The sequence below is a fragment of the Electrophorus electricus genome, chromosome 16, assembly GCF_041902795.1.
Source record: "Electrophorus electricus isolate QZ-2024a chromosome 16, ASM4190279v1, whole genome shotgun sequence".
Taxonomy (NCBI): domain Eukaryota; kingdom Metazoa; phylum Chordata; class Actinopteri; order Gymnotiformes; family Gymnotidae; genus Electrophorus; species Electrophorus electricus.
In genome coordinates, this window is record NC_137512.1 from 26257501 (window position 1) to 26283492 (window position 25992).

General features: G+C 47.7%; 3 protein-coding genes and 1 long non-coding RNA gene across 8 annotated transcripts in view; 1 reads left to right on the plus strand and 3 right to left on the minus strand.

The window, feature by feature from the left end:
• jph3b (junctophilin 3b) overlaps positions 1–4729 on the plus strand; it is a 38811-nt gene extending 34082 nt beyond the window's left edge. The window contains exons 4-5 of one of the 2 annotated variants that reach the window (XM_035531922.2): positions 2125–3119; positions 4589–4729. In XM_035531922.2, the coding sequence (XP_035387815.1) occupies positions 2125–3119; positions 4589–4669 (1076 nt within the window). In that variant the 3' untranslated portion in view covers positions 4670–4729. Of the gene's footprint in view, positions 1–2124; positions 3120–4588 lie in introns of those variants that run through there. The other variant, XR_014117429.1, reaches the window with a different exon arrangement.
• Positions 4730–6705: 1976 nt separating this feature from the next.
• Positions 6706–12796, minus strand: LOC145651645 (uncharacterized). 4 transcript variants are annotated; one of them, XR_014117431.1, is made up of 4 exons: positions 12109–12796; positions 10569–12008; positions 10107–10276; positions 6706–6842 (listed from the first exon to the last, which is right to left on the minus strand). It is a non-coding gene; the product is annotated as an uncharacterized LOC145651645 (long non-coding RNA). The 4 variants fall into 4 exon arrangements; XR_014117433.1 differs by having other exon boundaries at positions 10569–10781; positions 12109–12792; XR_014117432.1 differs by lacking the exon at positions 12109–12796 and having other exon boundaries at positions 10569–10781; positions 11237–12101.
• A 1565-nt stretch (positions 12797–14361) lies between these two features.
• Positions 14362–17522, minus strand: slc10a3 (solute carrier family 10 member 3). The gene has a single exon (XM_026996755.3). The coding sequence runs from the start codon at positions 16158–16160 to the stop codon at positions 14778–14780; it is 1383 nt and encodes a 460-aa protein (XP_026852556.2). The 5' UTR covers positions 16161–17522; the 3' UTR covers positions 14362–14777.
• A 155-nt stretch (positions 17523–17677) lies between these two features.
• On the minus strand, positions 17678–25497 carry chmp1a (charged multivesicular body protein 1A). Its single transcript, XM_035532329.2, has 7 exons — positions 25322–25497; positions 24769–24788; positions 24459–24536; positions 19211–19357; positions 18757–18885; positions 18435–18628; positions 17678–18304 (listed from the first exon to the last, which is right to left on the minus strand). Exons 1-7 carry the CDS (start codon positions 25326–25328, stop codon positions 18283–18285), a joined length of 597 nt encoding a protein of 198 aa, XP_035388222.1. The 5' UTR covers positions 25329–25497; the 3' UTR covers positions 17678–18282.
• Between the last annotated feature and the right edge of the window lie 495 nt (positions 25498–25992).

Sequence of the window (25992 nt, forward strand, 5' to 3'; positions counted from 1 at the left end):
CACTCCCAACCTTTTCCTGCGCTCTGATTGGCTGCTCTTTCTCCTGTACTTTTATCTTTCTCCTGTACTCTCATTGGCTGCTCTTCTTCCTGTACTCTCATTGGCTGTTCTTTCTCCTCTGCTCTCATTGGCTGCTCTTTCTCCTGTACTCTCATTGGCTGCTCTTTTTCCTGCACTCTCATTATCAAAATCACCACTGAGAATCTGAAACATGTTTTTCTGTGGAAACTTGCTGAACCAGAGGAGAAAAGGGCAGGAATGGGATCAAAGCTGAGCTAAACTGTGCAGAACAGTTCAGGACTAGACCGGACAGGACAGTGTGGTATCATTCGAATAAGTACAGCACACCATAGTACAGTACATAGCACATAGTACAGTGCAGTATAACACAGTATAACACAATATGTTATAGTATAATACAGTATAGCTTAGTGCAGTATAGAGTAATATTAATAATACAGAGTAGTATAGCATAATCCAGTAGAGTACAGTACGGTATGCCTCAACAGTTCTTCTATTGAGCATGTCCAAGCCTATAGATTTAATGTTCATCCTAATAGGAAACATTTTTTAAAAAGTGAATTCAGAATTGGTATGTTCACACTGGTATTGTGTGATTCCAGTCTATTTGAGGAATGCAGGCTGAGTCTGTAACAGTGGGCCCATTCCACACCAGGACCATGTCCACACCACACTCAACTTTTTAAGATATTTGTGTTCTGCTTTTTTAAATGTAACATCTCCTCAATGTTTAATATAACACTATTAGACCTTTTTAGTATGATACAGACATTTATTTTGCAATATGTTCCCTGTGTCTTTAAAAAGCAGGCAACAGAAGATGACGGGTGATCAGGAGTGACCTTTCTAATGCGCCCACGCACACATGCGCGCGCACACGCACGCACTAACTAACTGCAAAGAAGCACAATCCCATGCTTGCATTCACACACACTATCACACATCACCAGTGTTTCAGGAGATCATACACTGAGCTGGATCAGAATTCAGCAGTGCTTCTGATTAATGTTTCAGATGATTATTATCATTATTATCATTGTTTTTATTATTGAAATATGTTTATCTATGTCTCAATAGACTTTAGGAAGGCGTTTGGACTGCTGTGTTTTTAAATGTTTTTAGTTCTATATTATTTCTACAACTCCGTGAAACAGTTTAGTTTCAGGTGATTTTCAGCATTTGATTAAAAAACTGAAAATCACTTGAAACGTGATTCAAACAAAATTTTAATTTTTCATGACTCAGGGATTCCTTTTTCCATTTCAGCTGGACAATACCTTTAGACCTTCTTGGCTAGTGCTTATTAAATACAAATTATAAAAGCATGCCAGGTGTTTGGTACAGTAAGACGTCTGTAATGGGTTGCCAGGTGTTTGGTACAGTAAGACGTCTGTAATGGGTTGCCAGGTGTTTGGTACAGTAAGACGTCTGTAATGGGTTGCCAGGTGTTTGGTACAGTAAGACGTCTGTAATGGGTTGCCAGGTGTTTGGTACAGTAAGACGTCTGTAATGGGTTGCCAGATGTTTGGTACACTAAGACGTCTGTAATGGGTTGCCAGGTGTTTGTCACAGTAAGAGTCCATAATGGGTTGCCAGGTGTTTGGTACAGTAAGATGTCTGTAATGGGTTGCCAGGTGTTTGTCACAGTAAGAGTCTGTAATGGGTTGCCAGGTGTTTGGTACAGTAAGATGTCTGTAATGGGTTGCCAGGTGTTTGTCACAGTAAGACGTCTGTAATGGGTTGCCAGGTGTTTAGTACAGTAAGGATTTATGCTGGTCCTCTGTCTGCTAGTCTTCAGATGCGAACTCCATCAGTCTTGAGAAACACTTTCCTGTTTCTGTCATTCTGTAATGAAGCCGTGTGTCCTTCTAACTGCTGTAATGTTTTGACATGTATATTATGTGCAGTGTACACTGATCAGCTCATAGGTGTGTATGCCAGCGAACGCCTTCTGCTAAAAGAGTTAATGGAGGGAGGCAGTGGGCACAATCAGGAAAACCACGCGAACGCCTTCTGCTAAAAGAGTTAATGGAGGGAGGCAGTGGGCACAATCAGGAAAACCACTGAGGAGTGTCATGTGTCATGTGACTGTGTCATGTGCAGGACTGGACTGGCAGAGGCCCAAACAGCAGCACTCCAGCGAGAACGACGCTGAGATGGTGTCCAGCGGCACGGCTGACAGCACTGAGCTCTACATGAAGGGCTCCACGCCACCAGACCTCACGCCCGATGTGAGCCCATCCACCAGCCGCCCGTCCACGCCACCAAGAAGCCCCACCTCCAAACCGCCACACCGGCCCAAAAACGCCCGCTTCTTGCGGCAGAGCGCCGTGGACGACGAGCGGGGTGGAGCCTCTGTGATCCAGGTGCTGCTGGAGGGGCGTGGTGAGGGACGGGCAGGTGGAGTGGGTGGAGGGGGGTACCTGAGGGCAAACACCTGGAACGAGAACACACGCCCCTCACAGCGAGGCAGCAGTCGCTCCAGCACCCCTTCTGTCCAGGACGAGGCTCGAGGTGGGCCAGCCCGCACCAACGGTCACAAGCACTGCTCGTCCAATCACAAGCCCCGGGAGCATGGCTCCTCCAATCACAAGACTTCGCGGGAGAGGTGGGTAGACTGCCAATCCACAGCCTGGACTTCGCAGCGTGTCCATGGCGGCAGTTTGCCCCACCCACGCCTGCTAGAGCAGGATGAGGAGAAACTCAGTAACTACGAGATGGAGATGAGGCCACTGCAGCCTATGGACTCCAACTCCCAGAAGCCTTATGGACAAGGGGAGGACCAGCACAGGCATGCAGAGCCCCGTTCACACACACTGCAGAGACGGAGCAAAACCCGAGACCAGGAGAGGGACCGGGAGAGGGATCGAGTGAGGGAGAAGGAGAAAGAGAAGGAGAGAGAGAGGGAACCCCAGGACACATCACGGCCCCCAGGGGCCCGGGACAGCCGGGAGAGGCCCAGTCTGGACAGCCTCAGCGTAGGGGGAAAGTTAGAGGCTCGTCCCCTGCGCAGGGACCTCACTCTCTCACCCCCCCAGAAATCCTCACCCATTGCACTAGAGCACGACAGTGAGAATCAGACACTCAAAGCGAACTCGGTGAGTAAGGAACTGCCTCCATGTTCTTTGGTTTATTTAACTTACATCTTACACTCAGCTTATGATGGAAGGACACTAGACGTGGCTGCATGTCTGCATGTCCCCACTCTCAGGACACACATGTTCCACCATGCACCACTTCTGCAGGTCACATAACAGGTCACACCAGTTCTCACCTTCTCTTACCATCTACGGTGTATTACCCATCCTGTAGTGCTCAGTTAATGCTCGGTTAGTGCTCGGTCTCTGCTGCTGGCTGGATAATGTTTATGCATACACACTCAACCCAGCAGTGTCACAAGAGTGTAAAAGACACAGAAACCCTGAACCTGTGCTGTGTGTGATGAAGACGTTACACGTCTGTAGCACTGTTACGTTACCCAGCCAACAGAGGAACTGTGGTCACAAACTGGACGTGCAATCCCAGGTGCAGTGTGTAACTATACATATGAAGCCCCATAATACCAGCAGCAGCCAGTGAGCACAGAACAGCTGTGCAGTCCAGGACAAACAAACCATGTGGGGTGTCCAGACACGCCTCAGGCCAACTCTAACACTACGCTGCAGTGACCACAGCAAAGCCAGTGCTCGCACTGCGAGTATACAACCTCAGATGCTGCACACTGCATCGCACCAACCCTGGTAACAACAGACTGGCAATGTGGCTCTTTCCTCAACACGGCCCTGGATTGGCTGCCCCATAGTCTGTTGCTAGGGAACAGCTTATGCCTTGCTCCAGCACTAGCCAATGGGCATGTGTGTGAGAGCTGGGGTGTGTGTGTAGCTCCAAGGTAATGAGTGCAGTATACTTGTGTCAAACATGTTTGCACCAACCACAGACTGGCTTATTCAGAGAAGGAAACCCCCACACAGATTGTTCCAGCTTTTAACAAACTACCGATGTCTGAGTACTCGAATCACTACAGGGTGACGGGGGTGTGTTACGTTTCATTTTAAATGCAAGGGTCTCGCGTGCACTGTGTGTGGCGGTAATTTATGCAGCGGGTAAATGTGCGACGCTCCGCGCTCCTGCTGCCTTCACTTGTCAGTCTGATTTTATGGCTCAAAAGTTCCTCGCGTGTAAAACGCGCGTCCTGATTCCCAGGAGACACGGTCTGTGACACAGTTACATATAAGCACATCAATTAAACGTCTGCACGGCGCTGTGTCCCGTCATTTTAAACACGCTCCTGCGCTCCACAATGTGCGCGAGAGCCTCGTTTCCATCCTGATATCTCTCGAGCGCTACGGCGCAACAGATCCCGCCCACGTCACCGGCTTCACGCACTTAGTAGGACACCAGCAGATAGACACATAATGCATGAGTAACGGTAGCAAATGCTGATCTCTCTCTCTCCCTCTCTCTCCCTCTCTCTCTGTCTCTCTCCCTCTCTCTCCCTCTCTCTCTGTCTCTCTCTCTCTCTCCCTCGCTCTCTGTCTCTCTCTCTCTCTCCCTCGCTCTCTAACAGGGCTCCAGCTCGGTTCTGGTTGTCATGGTGATTTTGCTCAACATTGGAGTCGCCATTTTGTTTATTCACTTTTTTATTTAAGATGTTATTCCTGCTAGTTCATCTTATGTATCAGTGCTATTGTATAAATCAGTTGGGAGTGATATCTGGGCCCTGGGATTACACAACAAGTCAAAGGATAACAGAAGGCTCCGGAAGTGAATTTCCAAACAGCTAAACTTGGTCTCAGAAGTTCTCTCTGTAACATCTCTGCTTCCCTTAAGAGCTTTTCTTCTTATTTGAACCTGTCAAATACTGAGCTGAAAACATCCTTTCCAACTTATAGCTTCAACTGAATTATTATTATTCATGTATTTCTGATATACCTTCTAGTCACTTATTTGCCCTTTTGTTGTTCTTGACCATCTGTTTGTATTCTTGCCTGGGCATTGAACTCATGAATGGTGTTAATGAGAGAGGGTGTGTGAAGGCAATGTATGTGAAGACATCATGCCAAAAGGATAATAAATGCCCCCTACAAACACACACACACACACACACACACACACACACACACACACACACACACATACACATATACACACACACACACACACACACACACACACACACACACATATACACACACACACACAGACACACACACACACACTCACTCACACACACACACATACACACACTCGAGATTTTCATATATGTTGTATGTTTTAAATGCTGCAGTCTTACAGCAGTGGATCAGCTGTTGCGTAAGCACTTGATAATTTCACAGTGCAAAACTCACCTGCAATTATTCCTTATTAGGAATTAGGACTTTAACGGGAGGGACTTTAATGGGAGAGACTGTAACAGGAGAGACTGTAATGGGAGAGACTTTAACAGGAGAGACTTTAACGGAAGAGACTTTAACGGGAGAGACTTTAACGGGAGGGATTTTAACGGGAAAGACTTTAACGGGAGGGATTTTAACGGGAAAGACTTTAACAGGAGATACTTTAACGGGAAAGACTTTGACGGGAAAGACTTTACTAGGAGATACTTTAACGGCAGAGACTGTAATGGGAGATACTTTAATGGGAGGGACTTTAATGGGAGGGACTTTAACGGGAGAGACTTTAACGGGAGAGATGTTTATGCATCTGTCTCCTGTCAAGCTTTTCATGCCAATTGTTTTTCTCCCATCCAACGAGCCAAACACACACATGCACCCCAGACGATCGCAAAACTTTTTCTTTCCCCCTGATTTCAACTGTGTGGTTTCTAAAATCTGTTACCATTAGGAATCGTCCAGGCTGCTTGTACATATCCGAAGACATGAAGCTCCAGTTTTGAGGGGCTTAAGGTCTCCCATGATTTCGCCTGCCAACAGTAATCATCCAGCACCCTGGTGACACCCAGACATCCAGTAACAACCCTTGTTTGTACAGTGCCACTTCACTGTCTGCGCCACCAAAACACCACAGCAGGAATGAAGCCTCCAAAAGGCTACATACGCTACATGTATCAGGTCATACACATATTTTATACATTTGAGTAACATGATTCATGTTTAAAACAAATGTAAACACTGTTTGAATGTTGTAAGAGGGCTAACACGTGATGTTCTGTAAGGCCAAACTCACTTTAAATGGCATCAGGGTTCAGTTTGCCATACCCCTCATTACTCTGGTTATTACCCACCCTCCTGCCCAGACATACACACACACACACACACACACACACACACACACACACACACACACACACACACACACACACACACACACACACACACCTGAGGACATCAGCGTTCTCCATTTCTCCAGAATTTTAGAGACTGTTAATGTTTTTCCAGCTGCTGCTTTCAACATAAATATTTATCGATAAAAGATTTTAAAAAAGGGAAAAATGTTTTCTAGCTATTTGCAAGCGATCTGAGAAAGAGAAAAAACGCCAACTGCCTTGTTTTTTAAGAGTAAAGGACAAATTTGCATGCTCACGTATGTTTGTTTTGTACAGATAACTTGTAAGAAAAATAAGGATATAAACTCCTCTAGTTTTGGAAGCAGTATAGGGTTGCAAATTTTATTTTTGTTGTTTTCTTGGCAAAAATTTTAAGTGAGGCTGTATTTTATGGGCTAGTCTTCATGACGATCTGCATATGAAAAGAATGGGTTCCCCATGGAGAGTTGACCCAGTGGACTGGTTTCCCAGAGGAGTGGTGACCCAGTGGAGTGATGACCCAGTGGACTGGTTTCCCAGAGGAGTGGTGACCCAGCTATGAGAAACAGAGGAGGTCCAAAGGACTCAGCACTCAGCCACATGAGATATATCACATCTACCAGTCTCTTCACAATCTGAGAAGAAACTCAAACATGAGACACAAACCAAACAAAGAAACAAGAGAAAACTTGTGTATTTTTTCTAACTGGCTGAACTTAAAGACTGCGATGTTTTTTATAGCATGTGTGTATGGGGCCTGTAGTTGCTGTCTGAACTCCTGCAGTTTGCCTACACCTCTGTTCTCTCTTCCCTTCTCTCAGTCTCTCTATACAGCCAACATAAGTAGATAAACAAACAGCTAAAACCTGCTGACAGAAAGGAGTGATGGGGGGTCACACACATGCACTGCGTTTGACTGCCCCGTCTCCAGTGCCTGAGATCTGCTGGGAGAACATGTGATCAGTCACATGACTCTGTGCAGACTGTATGACTGGATAGTTGGGTCTGCAGTCACTGTGCACCCTCACTAGTGTGTGGTGGAGATGACAGTGTGTGGGTGACACCCACCATGTCCAGGAGCTGCTTGGCTCCTCCCCCTGGACGCACCCCACCCCACCCCACCCCCCACCCCGAGGCTATCGCATGCCACCGCATGCCTCTTCTTTCTCTCTCTCTGATTCTGTTTATTTACTTTTGTTTTTCTGGGGGTTTGTTTGTTTTTTCAGTTATGTGGAGAACATAATGAAAGTGTTTGAAAGTAAGCTCTTGTTGTGTGGTTACTGAATCTGCTTCCTGTTTTATTGCTGTCCTCTCTCAGTCGTCATTTAAAGTGACGATTTTTCCACTGCAGACAGCACAGGACTCAGACTCTCTGCAGCTGGATGTCTAAATGAGCATTTGGGGTGAAATCAGCTCGTTTGCAACAGTAAAGCCAAATTCATTTCACTGAAAAATGAACAAATAAAAACAAACACACACACACACACACACTTACAGGCTACCTTTGTAAATATCATCTGTGAAGGATGGGCCGTTACCATAGCAACCCTGATTCAGTATTCTTTTCTTTCACAGTGGAGGCGTGATCAGACAGTGAGGGGCGGGGTTTGTCTCCTGGGACTGATCAGCGGTTGTAATTGAGAGGACGAATGAGGGGCAGAATAATCACGTCATGGTCTGAGTCTGTTTCTAAACAATATCACTCATCATCTTTATGTTAGAACTAGAACCACATTCTCTTTGCTGTTACCATCTTAATCCCCGTATTCCCACATACAACTGCAATAACAACCATAAATGCACAGAAAATAGCGCCTCCCAAGGCTACTTTCTGATGGGACATGCTGAACACAGCTCAGACAACGTGTGTGTGTGTGCGCGCGTGTGGGAGAAGATTGATAGCCTTGATGAAGTCGTTGAGATTCTGCATGAATGTCTGTATTGATGGCATCTGTCTTGTTTTTGTGAGAACATGCACATCTAGTCCGTCACACCCACATACTCTATCATCTCAGTCAGGAGAAAACCTCACAGACACCAAAATGGGGCATCACATGAGAAGAAAAACCTTTAACTGTCCTGAAAGACTCAAATAAAATTAAATCTCAAATAGCAAATATACGTACTGACCATAAAGTCCTGCAAGAGGAGGGGCCTCTAAACTTCCACATACACCTAATACACCTCTCGAAAAGGCAGAGGTATGTCCATACGTTTCTCTGTCTCTCTGTCTCCTCAGAGTCTGTTTGTGTCTCTTTGGCATGGTAGCCTGTTGATTGTCTATAGGGACACATTCTGCAGAGATTAATGCAAAAGAATCTCTGTGTGGAGTTTAGCCTGGTCCCACGAGCAGAAGTGGACTATGGGTAATTTCTCTATATCTATTTGTGAAAGGCAGAATATACGGTGGTGAGAGGAGATGGATATGTGTGAGTGTGAGAGAGAGAATCCCACAATACAAACACTGAACCTTCATTGTATGATTGTTTACCTGTCGTGTTGATGAGGCCAATGGTCAAAGCCCCTTGCAGTCTTCCAACGCAGACTGAAGAACCATCTATTCATGGAATATTTAAACGACAACTGACCCTGCTCCCATATTGACTGACTAAATTAGTACTTATTGTAGAGTATTGTTTATTATACTAATGTTGTTAAACTTATTGTTTAATTACACTTATCAAGCGATACCTTATGCATTTGTACTAGTCATCAGCAGTGATGCCTGTATTCTACAGTACTCTAGTTCACTGGTATCTTGGACTCCAACCTACTGTACTGTACTAGGATGTACTCTATGAGTAAATGACAAAGCACTTTTGTAAATTGCTCTGGATACTGCATTCATAGATCATTCTCAGATTAACACATTTTTAGAAGAAAAAGCAAATAAATAATTAATATTAAAATCTAAATCTATATCAAATTTATTTTTATATGTAAATCTAGTCATCTATAAATGTGACCCACAAAAATGAGTCAGAAAACATTAGAGCTAGTAAGTCCTCACACACACACACACACACACACACACTTCTGAAAACAGTTACATGCTACATGACGTCAGGGTTGCTCAAAGATACTTTTAAAATCATTATAATTAAGCTTCCCTCATGAAGACATTCGAGTTTGCTGTGTAAACATGTTGGCTTCTTATTCGCCAGTTTCTTAATCAAATGTTTCGGTCCACCTTTAAAATAGCTGTTGCAGTCGCCACATGCTGCCAGAAGGTGGCGATACTTACTAATTAGAAGAAGTAGGTGTGTAGGAATCATTGAGCACAAGCTAGGAAGGTTTACTGACCTGCAGAGATTTTTGCAGTAGTGTTTTGTGATGATCGACTGGTCATTTGAGTCTCATACTGAATTATGAGAACAGTCAATCGAAGGTTGGTATTATAATCCCGAAGTAATACACAATTTATAAGTTATATAAATTTGAATATAGTATCCCAACCATTAAAAATATTGCTTAGCTGTGAGACTACAGCGGATGCGTGTTACTAAGTATTTCTGCTTTCAAGGAGAACACTATCTGAACTCCCTTTAAAATAATCTGTGGTTTTACAAAATAATCTAACCCTAACTCCTAACCCCTAAACCTAACCCTGAACCTGACCCCAGGTTCATCAGTGTACCTACAGGCCAACAGGTTTTAGAGTTTTACATACCTGTTTTCTCTTTTTGGCTTTAGTTTTATTTTAGATGGTGTTTTCTCTCATTTTACGCTTTATATATGTTGTATGCTGAATTCTCTCACTTAAGATTTTTAAAATGACTTCATATTTATTTTGCTGTTGTTTATGCACACTACACATTACCTTTGTGTTTTGTAATTGTGTCCTCATTCCTCTCACCTGGCTGCCAGCACGTACTAGATGGGAAATAAACACACAGACACCCAGTGTGTGGAGAAACACACTGTAGACCTGATGCTGTAGGTCAGTCAACCAGCACGACGAAGGAGACCAACAGCTGCTGCGTGTTCTGCCTAAACACCAGAACACAGATTAAACAGGCAATAGGCAGCACTCTCTCTCTCTCTTAATACACAGGACAATGGGATTATAATCTAGTTTGCCAAATAATTGCTATAGGTTAGAAGGTCAGGTATTATGACTGTAATACTTAACTGTCACACAAGTTTAAACATAAGGTACATATGCTGAACTTTGAACTCTTAAGAATGGTGACAAACTTGTATTACATGCAAACAGTTATTACACCAAATGCTTAAGCAATACAGCTGTCACACACGCCCTGGGAAAGAGTTCAATACCTACATGCTTCTGGGACAGTCAACAGGCCCCGTCCACTGGTGTGTAGAGTACAGTACACACGAACTCCCAGTCTGCCTCCATCCACAAACACCACTCAAAGTCTCAGGAAATCATTAGGCGAAGCATAAGTGAACAGACTGTCCCTGTGTTTGGGGCGCACTGTCCTTCCTGTGATGTGTGTGCAGTATCTGCTGAGTGGATCTCCACAGTTCACATCTGCCAAAAAACCTCCTCACAGTAGGTGAAAGTTGGCCATTAAAAATGTATCATGGTTGTCTCATGAATTATGAAGTACTTCACTATACTGGTTCTTGGGAGTTGAGAGAGGAATGGAGAAAGGGAGGAGTTGGGGGTGGAGAAAGCAGGGTTGGGGTGGAGGAGAGGGAGGAGTTGGGGTGGAAAGAGGGAGGAGTTCGTGGTAGGGGGAGAGGGAGGAGTTGGGGTGGAGAAAGGGAGGAGTTAGGGGTGAAGAAAGGCTGTAGCAGAAAGTAATTGATCACTCCAGGCACGCATGCACGCACATACACACATACACACACAGGACACAAAAACCATGAGTCACCCTTCAGGGAAGGTCTGATCCATTCTCACACACACACACACACACACACCCATGTGGAAATTCCTGTACTCATGCCAAAAGCATGGTGGAAAGAAGACCTCACACTTACAGCGGACACGCCAGTAGAGTTCTGGTACCTGGCAGGGCAGCGGTAGCTCAGTGGTGAAGGAACGTCACTTGTAATCAGAAGGTTGCTGGTTCAAGCTCCACCACTGCCAAGTTGCCACTGTTGGCCCCTGAGCAAGACCCTTAACCCTTAATTGCTCTAGTTGTACTCAGTCATAATTATAAGTAGCTTTTTATCCACAGCTTCAGCTAAATGCCATAAATGTAAATGTAACCTCACACTTACTGGGGACACCAGTAGAGTTCTGGTACCTCACACTTAAAATTCTCAGATAGAGAAAGTACAGGGGCATGTTTGTGAGTGCAGGACAGAGATTAAAATCAGAGGGAGTTCAAATATCGCTCTCGGTCATTCTGACCCCTGCCGTACTGCTCAGCTGTGCACGGACTCGTTCTGGACTTTTCTCCCTCACCGGAGGAGAGAACTGTCTGCTACATTTAATACATTTAATATTTCATTACATTTAATCAATAAACTGTTACTGTTTTCACTGTTATTTAGGCTCCATTCTGTCGTGCATGTTATTAATTTAAAATACAACAATAAGATTTCAGCATATAAAAATGCAAACAGGTGAGTGGGACAAAGCTCATGAATATTAATGAGACTAGCACACCCCTCTACAGCTTTAGAGAAGTTTTACAGAGGAAAACAACAGGAAGTGTACAAACCCACTTCCTCAGGAGGTTTTCCACGGCTATTTTACACTGTTCCTTTGAATCTTGGCTCCTTCAGGTTTCAGACTTCATTGATCCTGAAGGACATTACAGATTGTTTCTTATTCGTGCTACTGCGTCATTTACAATCTGGACCCAGATCGCTGCAAACCTACTTTACAAAGAAGCTGAACTGACCTGGCGTCTTTAAAAGTATCTGTGAAGTCCTGTGAGCTGGGACATGTTTGTCCGGTCGGTTTGTCACCGCAGAATAAGTGAGAATGTGGCGGCTTGCCCTGATTTACTGAAAACCACGTCAGACCAGAGAAACTACACAGTGTTTCCAACACAAGGTTGTCACTCTCTTCTGGATGATCTCATAACCATAAAACTGTAGCAGCAGATTTACAACTAGCTGCTGTCCATCTGACTCTGTCCCCTCAGCTCTGATGGACATTAGGCTGATGTCAGACAGCACTACAGACATAATGACAACCTAAATCAATACAATAAAAGCAACATCATAGTCCACAGACATTTCATCTGTTACAACACAGAACAATGAGCACTTTGCTTGTGAAGCTCCCTGGTAAACTGGCATTCCTGCAGTTGTGAGGACGCTGTGTGCTAGTTTCCCCAGGCCAGCAGCGGAGTAGCCTTGTTTAGCTTGGAACACACCTTACACTGCACACACTCAGACCTTCAGCAAGACTCTTGCGAAATTTGAACAAGTGACAAGTCTGACAGAGTGAATAAAGCATTAAAGGCTGTTTACAGCCTCATCTCCATCCACTGCACAGACAGTACATAATCAGTTATGCCACACAATAAGTCCGACGTGTTTACGGTACCAGCCGTGTGCTGAAGAGATCAACCCATCGAGCCAATCACACTTACACGAACATATACATGTAGGGCGGACCATCAGACCTCTACGACTGATGTTTAATCTTCTGAAGTTCACATACATCACGCCACTGCTCCCTTCATTGGCTTCCTGTAGCTGCACGCATCAGATTTAAAACCTTTATGTTCGCCTACAAAACCAAAAACGGACCCGCCCCTCCATACATGATGTCAAAGGTCAAAGCCCAATACGACATCTATTTGTGGAATATTTAAATGATCAGTGACCTTGCTCCTATGTTGACTAACTGAAACTCTAGTACTTACTGTAGGGTATTGTTTATTGCACTGATTGTTGTCTGTTACAGAGCTTATATGTGGTTCGTACTTCTAGGTATCAGCAGTGATCCCTGTATTTCTACAGTATTCTAGTTCATTGGTATATTGGACTCTACCCTACTGTACTGTACTAGAATGTATTCTATGAGTAAATCACAAAGCACTTTTGTAAGTCGGTCTAGATAAGAGCATCTGCTAAATGACGTACATGTAAATGTAAATATAAATGTACATGTAAATGTAAATTTAAATGTAAATTTAAATGTAGGGTTCTGTTGTAATTCAGTGGTATTTGCAAAGGATTTAAAAACCAGGATAAAGGGGTTACATTACTGCCTTGGGTAATCAGTCATAATCAACTGAGGCAGGAGACTCAGGAGAGATTGCTGGAAGTTTAGCTGCTACACGTCCAAGACAGCACCGAAGACGAAGGGACCAGAAAATCTCACTGGGTTTCTGCCCCTGTGGTAACCCTTGGGGCAATCAAAGCCCCTGTGGTGACCCTTGGGGCAAAAACCCAGTGAGATTTTTTGGTCCCTTCGTCTTCGGTGCTGTCTTGGTGGACGTGTAGCAGCTAAACTTTGATTTCTGCTGCAAGGGTCACCACAGTTTAAAAACTAAAGGCAGAATGTGCTTTGCCTCCGAACGCCCCTGTTCTGTGAACGCCGCCAGCCCGCCCCCACCTGATCACTGTCTGGTAAATAAGCCTCTTGAAAACCAAACAACAGTTCTGCACGTATGCACAGTTCCACCCACCAGCACTGAGCCAATAGCGCGGCCTGAAAGTGCTCATCCTCGGTGCCATAAAACCACCCCACAGGCATCTGGACGCACACACACAAGAGCTCCGCTCTCACCTACACAGAGAAATTCCACATTCTGACTCAAACTGTGGTCTGGGAAGGACATGTCAACACACACCTGCTGAACTCTCAACCTCTACGTATCCATCACGACATGTGTTTAACTCTATCCTTCTGCCTCTCTCTCTCTCACACACAGACTCACACACTCTCTTAACCAATGATGCCTATTCAAAATAAACACAAGATCAGTATCTGTCAATGAATACAGTGGAGATACTGAGTATACACGATGGGCGCACACACACACACACACACACACACACACACACACACACACACACACACAGAGAAATGTGCTACAGCAAATGGAAACATGCAAAGCATGCCCGTGACAGGACACACCAGTCGCACGCCGACCCCACGCATTCACTTCAGTCACTCCACCGTCTACAGCCTCATCTTGCTTTGCAAAATGCATTTATTCACATTTTATGCAAATTATTCAAGTAGAGGGATTCCAACACTTCCCTCTGGAATATCAATCACTAGCACAGAGCTCAAATCACAGCTCAAACACACTCATTTCCAAAAACACACACAACTTTTGTAAACAGAATACAAATAAACCACTTCAATTACAAAACAGACAAATCTTATAGAAAAATAGGCCAATCTGTGTGAGTTTCATTAGATAATATTTACATAAAGTTCAGTAAAATCTGGTTAAAAAGGGAACAAAAAAAACGACCTTTGGTTTCAAGACAAAAATAAACAATGCACTTCATTCACTGTGCTGGGTGCAGCATGTGCCCAAGGCAGCGTGGGTAAGGAGCTCTGGAGTCCAGGCCGGGCCGGGCCGGGTCGGGTCGGGTCGAGTCAGGCTGCGGAGGGGTCAGCGGGCGGCTCGCAGAAGCGTCGGTAGGTGACGTGTCCGAGCACAATCAGCAGCATTTCAGAAGTGCTGCTGATGGCCACGATGAAGGGCGCCTGGGAAACGTAGTCCGCTTCTGCCCGACGGAAGGAGAGCTGCATGACCGCCAGTGCCAGGAGGCTGTTCTGCACGCCCACCTCGATGCTGACCGTCCGGCACTGTGGCCCGGGCAGCCCCACCGCTCGTGCCAGCGCCAGGCCTACCAGCAAACCCACCATGGGCACTGCCACGCCCGCCAGCACAATGGGCACTCGCACGCTGGCCAGGATGGACGCGCCCATCTGACAGGCCACGAAGACTCCGCCTACGATGAGGACAAAGCTGAACGGGCGAATCAGGGCGAGGAGCACGCGGGTGAGGGCGGGCACTCGCAGTTTTACCAGCACGCCCAGTGAAATGGGGATGGCGATGAACAGCAGAGTGCCCAGAATCTTCACAAAGGGCACGTGCAGGGCAGCGTGAACGCCCAGCACGCGCCCATACAGTGCAGAGGAGAGCGGCATCGCTGCCGTGGCAACTACAGTGGACACCAGAGTCATGCAGATGGCCAGAGTGACGTCTCCTCCTAGCAACAGGCTGTACAGGTAGCCACCGCCCCCTCCGGGGGCGGAGCAGGTGATGACCAGGCCCAGAGAGAGCGCCTTGGGCAGGGACAGGAGGCGAGACACCGCGAAGGCGTACAACGGCATAACGAGGAACTGGCCCACGACGCCCAGCAGCAGGGGAGCGGGTCGCCGGACCAGCCCGCGCAGAACCTCCCCCTCCACCTTGCAGCCGAACGCACACTTGTTGATGAAGATGAGTGGCAGTAAGGCAAACAGAACCGGGTTCTCGGTGAAGTGGGAGAGGCGCGTGGTGGGGTCGTCCGTCCCAGGCGCCACCCTGATGGAGTAGTCAGTCCGCTCCTCAATCAAAACCGGCTGGGAGTTCTGGTCCAGATCCAATAGCTGTATGAGCAGAGGCGCAGTGCCCGCCAACCCCGACCTGATGCTGATGACGTAACTCCTCAGCGGCCCCGCGTGCCCGCTATCGCTAATGTTCAAGATGGACAGAACATCTGGGTCTAGAGAACGCACGCGCACCGTCTGCTTCCAGCTCTCCCGGCCCTTCCGACTCGCGGCGCTCCCATACCGACAGGAAATCACAATCACGCCCTTGGTGTTCTCGGGAAACTCGAATTCCTGATAAGAACCGTCCCCGATGTTCAAATACCGTTTGCCGATCCGGGATGTGCCGTTGTCCTGTCTCGCCGGGGACCTGTCGGTGGCGATTAGGTCCGTTCCGTTCGTGAGCAGGACAAGGCAGGAGAGCGCCAGCAGCGACCTCATCGTGCGGCGCGACTGCACACGGCTCCTTACCGGACAAAGCAACAACTTCTATAATCCTCCGGTACGGTCGCAACGCTGCGTGCCGCGCCCGGGAAAATCCGTCTGGCGCCCATTCGGCTGCATCGTGCTCTTGCTTTCTCTTTGTACCGGAACTTGGACATCACCCCGCCCCATCCGAGCCAGGCGTTTAAATAAAAAGCGGCTGTAAAGACTGGTAGCGTGTTGCATGGAGCGCGGTTCTGGTCGTTGCGTGCACACACATAGCCTGTCTCGTGGGCTCCTCGTCAGCATTCACGCGCTGAAGCCTCCCCTAATCCCATCAGCGCGGTCGCGAGCGTTAACACTCCGGTCCCTTCCTGCACAAACGCCCACGTCACATGAAACGGTCGGTACGACCTTACCGGCTCCGGTCCGCCCCGCGCGCCGGCTGGCGGAGGAGATGACGCACGTGCTAGGCGGATAGGGGACGTTCTGGTTTTATGAGCTGAATTAATAAACCTTTATTATACGAAGATCTGTGCTCGCGGTAAAAGACGAACACTCATCCTCGAGAAGAAAACAGGACGCGCGCAGGAGTCGAGAACAAAGAAATGAGATTTGATGTTTTGGTTTTTCGGGAGACAGTGCAGGTGGTTTTCACCTGTGGAAGATTTTCTTATGCAACACGTTATTCTGAACGTCAGTACGTCATCAGCAGCGTTTTAAGATTAGTGCTGTATAGCGCGGGGTGTGAGAGGCAGTGACGGAGGATTAGTGCGCCCTCAACTTTACAGGGCAGTTTAATGTCTGAGTAACCAGAGTGGTGTGTAAGACCGGTTTAGCCTGTCTGTGTTGTATTGTGCTCCGCGAGTATGCTCGATGTTTATACTTGTATTCTGTGCGCGTGTGGTGTGTATGCTGGTTTACGGGGAGCTCGTGTAACTGTAGCCGGCATGACAGTGCATTTCTGCGGAAGGTGGCTAGTGCATTTACTTGGCTAGTAAACATCATCCCCACATACACTCGCGCACACTCCTCCCACACCATGACATTTGCCAGGACTGAACTGCGAAGCTCCACCCACACCTCAGTCTTTATAGATAAGAGTTTAGTTCCCGTGGTTGGCTGGATGAGCCCCTCACTGTCAAGCCCACGAACACCCCATTATCAGAGGGGCTTTATTCTCACAGGATGTACAAAAGAAAAGTGCTGAGCTGCAGTAGAAAGAACCTTCCTCTGTAACACAGAGAAACCACAGGACAGACATCTGAAGCAGGAAGACACATCCCTACTGGAATGTGTCTCACTGCAGACACTGTCTGCCCTACACACTCTAATGTCTCAGTGATCTCTGATTCAGGCAGTGAGGAAGAGGAGAACGAGGACGGGCACTGTGCAGTAAGGCAAAACAACGGTCATGACAAAACACAAACAGAAAGATGCCTCACTCCACTAGAATGCTATACTGAGGGTTTAGACACAATGGACCAGCGTGGATGGTCCATTACTCTGACTGTAAGGATGAGACTCAGATAACATTGACAGCAACCACATACAGTGAGATCTGTTATTGTTATTAACATAGGTTTACAATAATAGCATAGTCAAAGTTAATTTAAAAAAAAAACCTATTGAATGTGTTTGTTTTGAAGAGTACAGTCTCCAGTCAGCTGTGTGCAGCGGTTTCTATCTCCATCTGCCCTTTGGATATGAATGTTACATCTCTCAGAGGAGGAAACGCACAGAAAAGACCGAAACGCAGCAGCCAGTAATATCAGAAAGAGCCTGAAATCACTACGACCTACAGTGGAGCGCTCACTCCTGACCTGCTATTACGATTCACCCACATACTCTAGTGTTGGGAGAAAGGGAGAGAGGGAGAGAGAGAGAGAGAGAGGGGGAGAGAGAGGGAGAGAGAGATGTTCAGCAACAAAGTCAAAAAGAAAGATTGTTTTCAGCAGAAAGTGCGGGTGTGATCTGGGACGCAAACACACTTGGGCAGCGATTTTGGCAACTCTGAAAGAGTGTGTGTATAAATAGATCTGGGAACACAAATCAACGGCCTTGTCAGGTCATCCGAGTGAGGAGTTGGACTGGATCCGTGAGCTCTCTGGCCTTCCGGTCCTCTCCTGCTCACACACCGTCAGTTCCGCAACGCCGCAAGCCTACCAAACAGACCACACTGTCACAGATAGAACTCACACACACACACACGGGTGCTGTGGGCTACCCTGAAGCATATATAAGGAGATCTGGCATGTGCAGTAGATGAGAATGTGTGGGGAGGTGCCGGACCTCCGGGAAAGCTGGTCCTCTTTCTCCTGTGAGCGGGTTGAGCCTTCTCCAAGCGAGCTGGCTCCGGCCGGGAGTTGGTTGAGCTGGTCTAGAACTTCCAGACCACTCTCCTCCGCAATCTGCACAATCAGGTTGTCCACCTGCTCCTGCGGCGTCGTCAGCGTGGTTGCCGAGCTCATCGAGTCCTCCATCACCTAGCAACACAGACAAAGGGTGGAGTTTGTGCGTCTTTCCAGGAGGATGTAGTGCAAAATAAATAGTGACTACACAGTTGTTCAGGTCACTCATGCTACACCCAGCAGCTACACCTAGCCACACTTACTGAAGTGTGAACATCCAGATTCTGAACTTGGCTCTCAAACTTGTCCATAACTGCAGAGACTTTCTGAAGGTCCATTGAGTTCAGAGCTTTGTCCAGTGCTTTAGTGACCTGCGTCATGTTCTTAGTCACCTTAATAACAAACCCAAAAAAGAACAGGTTAGCAGGAAGTGTTGAAACCGCACTGAAGCTGGAGGGGAGAATTACAGTGTTTTACTGTCAGTACGCGAGAGCAGTAAACGTCACACTATAAAATATTAACAGCAGTAGCTATAAAGAACGAAGCTATAAATATCTAATTACAAATGTCCTGTACAGAAAAAGATTATCAAAATACACAATGTTTCTGTGCTTATGACCTGACTGTGAACACGGACTGGGCACTGGTTACATTTCGCAAACAGTGAATAATATGGGAGATGGCGGAGGGAGGAGACCCTGACCCCTGACCCCTCACCCCCTTCATAGTGACAGCCGTCTGGACTTTAGAGGCCACAGCATCCACGCGTGATGCCATGCGCAACCAGTTCAGGCCCTCGTTCTTCTTACGGATGGCGTTCTCAGCATACACACGCGCACACTCCACGTTCTTCTGCTGGAGTGCCTACACACACACACACACACACAATAAGGTGAATCGTGTAATGGAACAGGAAACCCATGTGGTCCAGCATACTACAAAACTGGAGTTTGGGAACGATGAATGAAATATCCAAAAAAAAGGTCTGAATCCCCACCACAGACACACACACCCCTGCACCCTACACTGACCGTCTGAATCCCCACCACACACACACACACACACACACACACAACCCTGCACCCTACACTGACCGTCTGAATCCCCACCACACACACATACACACCCCTGCACCCTACACTGACTGTCTGAATCCCCACCACACACACACACACACACACACACACACACACACACAACCCTGCACCCTACACTGACCGTCTGAATCCCCACCACATACACACACACACACACACACCCCTGCACCCTACACTGACCCTCTGAATCCCCACCACACAGATACACACCCCTGCACCCTACACTGACCGTCTGAATCCCCACCACACACACACACACACACAACCCTGCACCCTACACTGACCGTCTGAATCCCCACCACACACACATACACACCCCTGCACCCTACACTGACTGTCTGAATCCCCACCACACACACACACCCCTGCACCCTACACTGACCGTCTGAATCCCCACCACACACACACACACACACCCCTGCACCCTACACTGACCATCTGAATCCCCACCACACACACCCCTGCACCCTACACTGACCGTCTGAATCCCCACCACACACACACACACCCCTGCACCCTACACTGACCATCTGAATCCCCACCACACACACACCCCCTACAATGACCGTCTGAATCCCCCCCCCCACACACACACACACACACCCTACACTGACCGTCTGAATCCCCACCACACCCACACCCTACACTGACCGTCTGAATCCCCACCACACACACACACCCCTGCACCCTACACTGACCGTCTGAATCCCCACCACACACACACACACACACACACCCCTGCACCCTACACTGACCGTCTGAATCCCCACCACACACACACACACACCCCTGCACCCTACACTGACCGTCTGAATCCCCACCACACACACACACACACCCCTGCACCCTACACTGACCATCTGAATCCCCACCACACACACACCCCCTACAATGACCGTCTGAATCCCCCCCCACACACACACACACACACCCTACACTGACCGTCTGAATCCCCACCACACCCACACCCTACACTGACCGTCTGAATCCCCACCACACACACACACACACACACACACACCCTACGCTGACCGTCTGAATCCCCCCCCACACACACCCTACACTGACTGTCTGAATCCCCACCACACACCCTACACTGACCGTCTGAATCCCCACACACACACAGACACACACACACACACACACACTACACTGACCGTCTGAATCCCCCCCCACACACACCCTACACTGACCGTCTGAATCCCCACCACACCCACACACCCTACACTGACCGTCTGAATCCCCACCACACCCACACCCTACACTGACCGTCTGAATCCCCACCACACCCACACACACACACCCTACACTGACCATCTGAATCCCCACCACACACACCCACACCCCTGCACCCTACACTGAGTCTGAATCCCCACACACACACACACACACACCCTACACACACACACACCCTACACTGACCGTCTGAATCCCCACACACACACCCTACACTGACTGTCTGAATCCCCACACCCCCACACACACACACCCTACACTGACCGTCTGAATCCCCACACCCCCACACACACACACCCTACACTGACCGTCTGAATCCCCACCACACCCACACACACACACACACCCTACACTGACCGTCTGAATCCCCACCACACCCACACACCCTACACTGACCGTCTGAATCCCCACCACACACACACACACACCCCTGCACCCTACACTGACAGTCTGAATCCCCACACACACACACACACACACACACCCCTGCACCCTACACTGACAGTCTGAATCCCCCCCCACACACACACACACACACACACACACTCACACCCCACACACACACACACACACACACCCTACACTAACCGTCTGAATCCCCACACACACACACCCTAGACTGACAGTCTAAATCCCCACACCCCCACACCCACCCTACAGTGACAGTCTGAATCCCCACCACACACACCCTACACTGACCGTCTGAATCCCCACCACACCCACACACACACCCTACACCCACAGTCTGAATCCCCACACACCCACACTGACCGTCTGAATCCCCACCACACCTACACCCACACACCCTACACTGACCGTCTGAATCCCCACCACACCCACACACACACACCCTACACTGACCGTCTGAATCCCCACCACACCCACACACACACCCTACACTGACCGTCTGAATCCCCACCACACCCACACACACACCCTACACTGACCGTCTGAATCCCCACCACACCCACACACTACACTGACCGTCTGAATCCCCCCCCACACACACCCTACACTGACAGTCTGAATCCCCACACACCCACACCCACACACCCTACACTGACCGTCTGAATCCCCACCACACCCACACACCCTACACTGACCGTCTGAATCCCCACCACACCCACACCCTACACTGACCGTCTGAATCCCCACCACACCCACACACACACACCCTACACTGACCGTCTGAATCCCCACCACACACACACACCCCTGCACCCTACACTGACAGTCTGAATCCCCCCCCCACACACACACACCCTACACTGACCGTCTGAATCCCCACCACACACACACACCCCTGCACCCTACACTGACAGTCTGAATCCCCCCCCCCCACACACACACACACACACACACACACACACACACACACACACACACACTACACTGACCGTCTGAATCCCCACACACACACACCCTACACTGACAGTCTGAATCCCCACACCCCCACACCCTACACTGACCGTCTGAATCCCCACACCCCCACACCCTACACTGACCGTCTGAATCCCCACCACACCCACACACACACACACACACCCTACACTGACCGTCTGAATCCCCACCACACCCACACACACACACACACCCTACACTGACCGTCTGAATCCCCACCACACACACACACACACACACACACACACACACACACACACACACACACACCCCTGCACCCTACACTGACAGTCTGAATCCCCACACACACACACACACACACACACACACCCCTGCACCCTACACTGACAGTCTGAATCCCCACACACACACACACACACCCCTGCACCCTACACTGACAGTCTGAATCCCCCTCCCACACACACACACACACACTACACTGACCGTCTGAATCCCCCCCCACACACACCCTACACTGACCGTCTGAATCCCCACCACACCCACACACACACACCCTACACTGACCGTCTGAATCCCCACCACACACACACACACCCCTGCACCCTACACTGACAGTCTGAATCCCCACACACACACACACACACACACACACACCCCTGCACCCTACACTGACAGTCTGAATCCCCACACACACACACACACACACACACACACACCCCTGCACCCTACACTGACAGTCTGAATCCCCCCCCCCCACACACACACACACACCCTACACTAACCGTCTGAATCCCCACACACACACACACCCTAGACTGACAGTCTGAATCCCCACACGCCCACACCCACCCTACAGTGACAGTCTGAATCCCCACCACACACACCCTACACTGACCGTCTGAATCCCCACCACACCCACACACACACCCTACACCCACAGTCTGAATCCCCACACACCCACACCCTACACTGACCGTCTGAATCCCCACCACACCCACACACCCTACACTGACGTCTGAATCCCCACCACACCCACACACACACACCCTACACTGACCGTCTGAATCTCCACCACACCCACACCCACACACCCTACACTGACCGTCTGAATCCCCACCACACCCACACACACACACCCTACACTGACCGTCTGAATCCCCACCACACACACACACACACCCCTGCACCCTACACTGACAGTCTGAATCCCCACACACACACACACACACCCCTGCACCCTACACTGACAGTCTGAATCCCCACACTCACACCCCACACACACACACACACACCCTACACTAACCGTCTGAATCCCCACACACCCTAAACTGACAGTCTGAATCCCCACACCCCCACACACCCTACACTGACAGTCTGAATCCCCACCACACACACACCCTACACTGACCGTCTGAATCCCCACCACACCCACACTGACAGTCTGAATCCCCACACACACCCTACAATGACCGTCTGAATCCCCACCACACACACACACACACACACACACACACCCCTGCACCCTACAGTCTGAATCCCACACACACACACACACACACACACACACACACACACACACACACACACACACACACACACACACACACACACACACACACACACACACACACACACACACACACACTCCATGGCATGATTAGGCTACTGCCCCTTCTCACATTTCTGTCAGCATAGCCAGTACACAATGCATACAAACAGAGATGGTCTGCCACCTGCTGGTGAGTAGAGCACACTGTCTAGAGGGCATGGGACAGGGGTTTACAGCTTTAGGACTCTCTTCCTCCAATCAGAGAAGGGCATTTTAGTGATGCAGTTTCTGGGTCAGCAGTAAACAGGAAATAGTGGGAGTACTGTAGAAATGATTGGCCAAGCCCCAATTTACACTGAGATACATAATATCACTTTCCAGAAAGAATCACATTTTTGGGCTGCTAAATTATACATTTTAATAGTAATGGACACTGTGTTAATGACATATCTGCCAGTTGTTGCTAAGGCAGCAATGAAATTTGGAAACTCAAATAAAGAACTGAGCTACACTCTTGGAACCTTAGACCCCCATGGAATGAATGTTATGATTGAAACATCTACTTTTTCATATATAAACTGGCTCCTCCTCCTACTAATTCAGAAGCTCTTTGCTTGCACAGCTGATGGAGGACCTCTGTCCCAAACCCACTTACAGCTTAGATATGCCTTAACTATAAGGCTCATCTGATCCTAGAACAGTGGTTCCATTTCCAGCTTACCTTCTTGACTTTGGCCTGCTCAGCCTTTGAGTCTTTCTCAGCCTTCTTGGCCAGTTTTTCTAACTGTTTTGCACTAAACTGTGTGAGAGCAGAGAGCAGACCATAGGGCAACAGAAAACACAAATATCTGTGGTAAACAAGGAGAATGATGAAACAACACACTTTAATACACACTTTGTTCTTAAAATAATTTTATGCACCTGAAAGCTGACATAAGGAACACAACAATATAAAAATAGCTTACAGTATTAGTTATGAAACCAGTACTGATCTTATAAAATGTGTCATGAAAGCTTACAGTATCACATACCTTTAACTGGAAGTATGCGTCTGTAAGGAGGAAAAAATACATGTTTAAACCCACCAAACAGTACAGTGATTTAAGACTACAGTGACTCAGACTAAAGATTAATAAGGAGAATGGTTCAGGCCTGTTTACTTTTCAGAAACATTAAAGCTTTTCGCAGCACAGTACGTATAATCTTTACAGTCCATATCATTAAAGATTTATCTTTGTGCATGATATTCTGCAAACCAAAAATATTTTTATGTAACACTGTTTATCTACAATCTGATATTTAGTGACAGCTTTGGGCATGACAGGTAACAAGAGAAAAGCATGTTCATATGTAACTAGAAGACTCTTTTTCAAATACTGCAGTCTATGAATGAAACATATACAAGTTAACTAGTTAGCTACCTAGAGTTAACTAGCTACCTAACCTATACAAAATATAGCACATAACCGGTCACTAATCTGAGGAGGTTACAGCCGGATCCCAGTGCTAACCGTAACTAGCCAGCTAGCTAACAGCGCGCAGGTATTACACCACACTACCAAGGTGTAGAAACGTCACGCTCACCGTCCATGTCTGTATCCTCGACGCGTCTCTGTCCACTTATCACACTAATAGTAATGTTGTTTTCACACTAATAGCAATGTTGTTATCACACTAATAGTAATTGTTATCAGACTGTTTGTTTTCTTCTGTATGCGCGGCTCCTCTTCCGGATTCCGGCCCTGTGATCATGTGATATGTCGTAAGCGATCAAAGCACTAGACTGTAACCCGGAAACGTTACTTATCACGATACTCCCGCACATATTATTTATAGTCATTCGTCGTAAAGCGAATAAGTGCTAACGTCTAATCTTCCACGGAGAATTCCAAATGTTTTCGAAATATTTTCATTTTGGCGAAATGAAAAGTGGGAATGAAAGTGGGAAAAGTGTCCACACCGATGACGCTCCTTCCGCTGACATGACCTACGTCAGTGTAAAAGGTCAGTAGCACTTAAGCCATAATACATTTATATAATAATGCACTCATGTAATACTCAGATAAAAATTGTCTGCTGATTCATCTAAAATGAAGTTACCAGATTAGGACACTGCCGCAGTAGACAGATTTTCTTTCCACAGATATCAAATATTTAGCATTATAATAGTCTTAAATATCAAAATAAATTTGTTTTGATTTTATAAATATTTGTTGTCAAAACAAAATGGAAAAAAAACATCCTGTTTTTGTGCT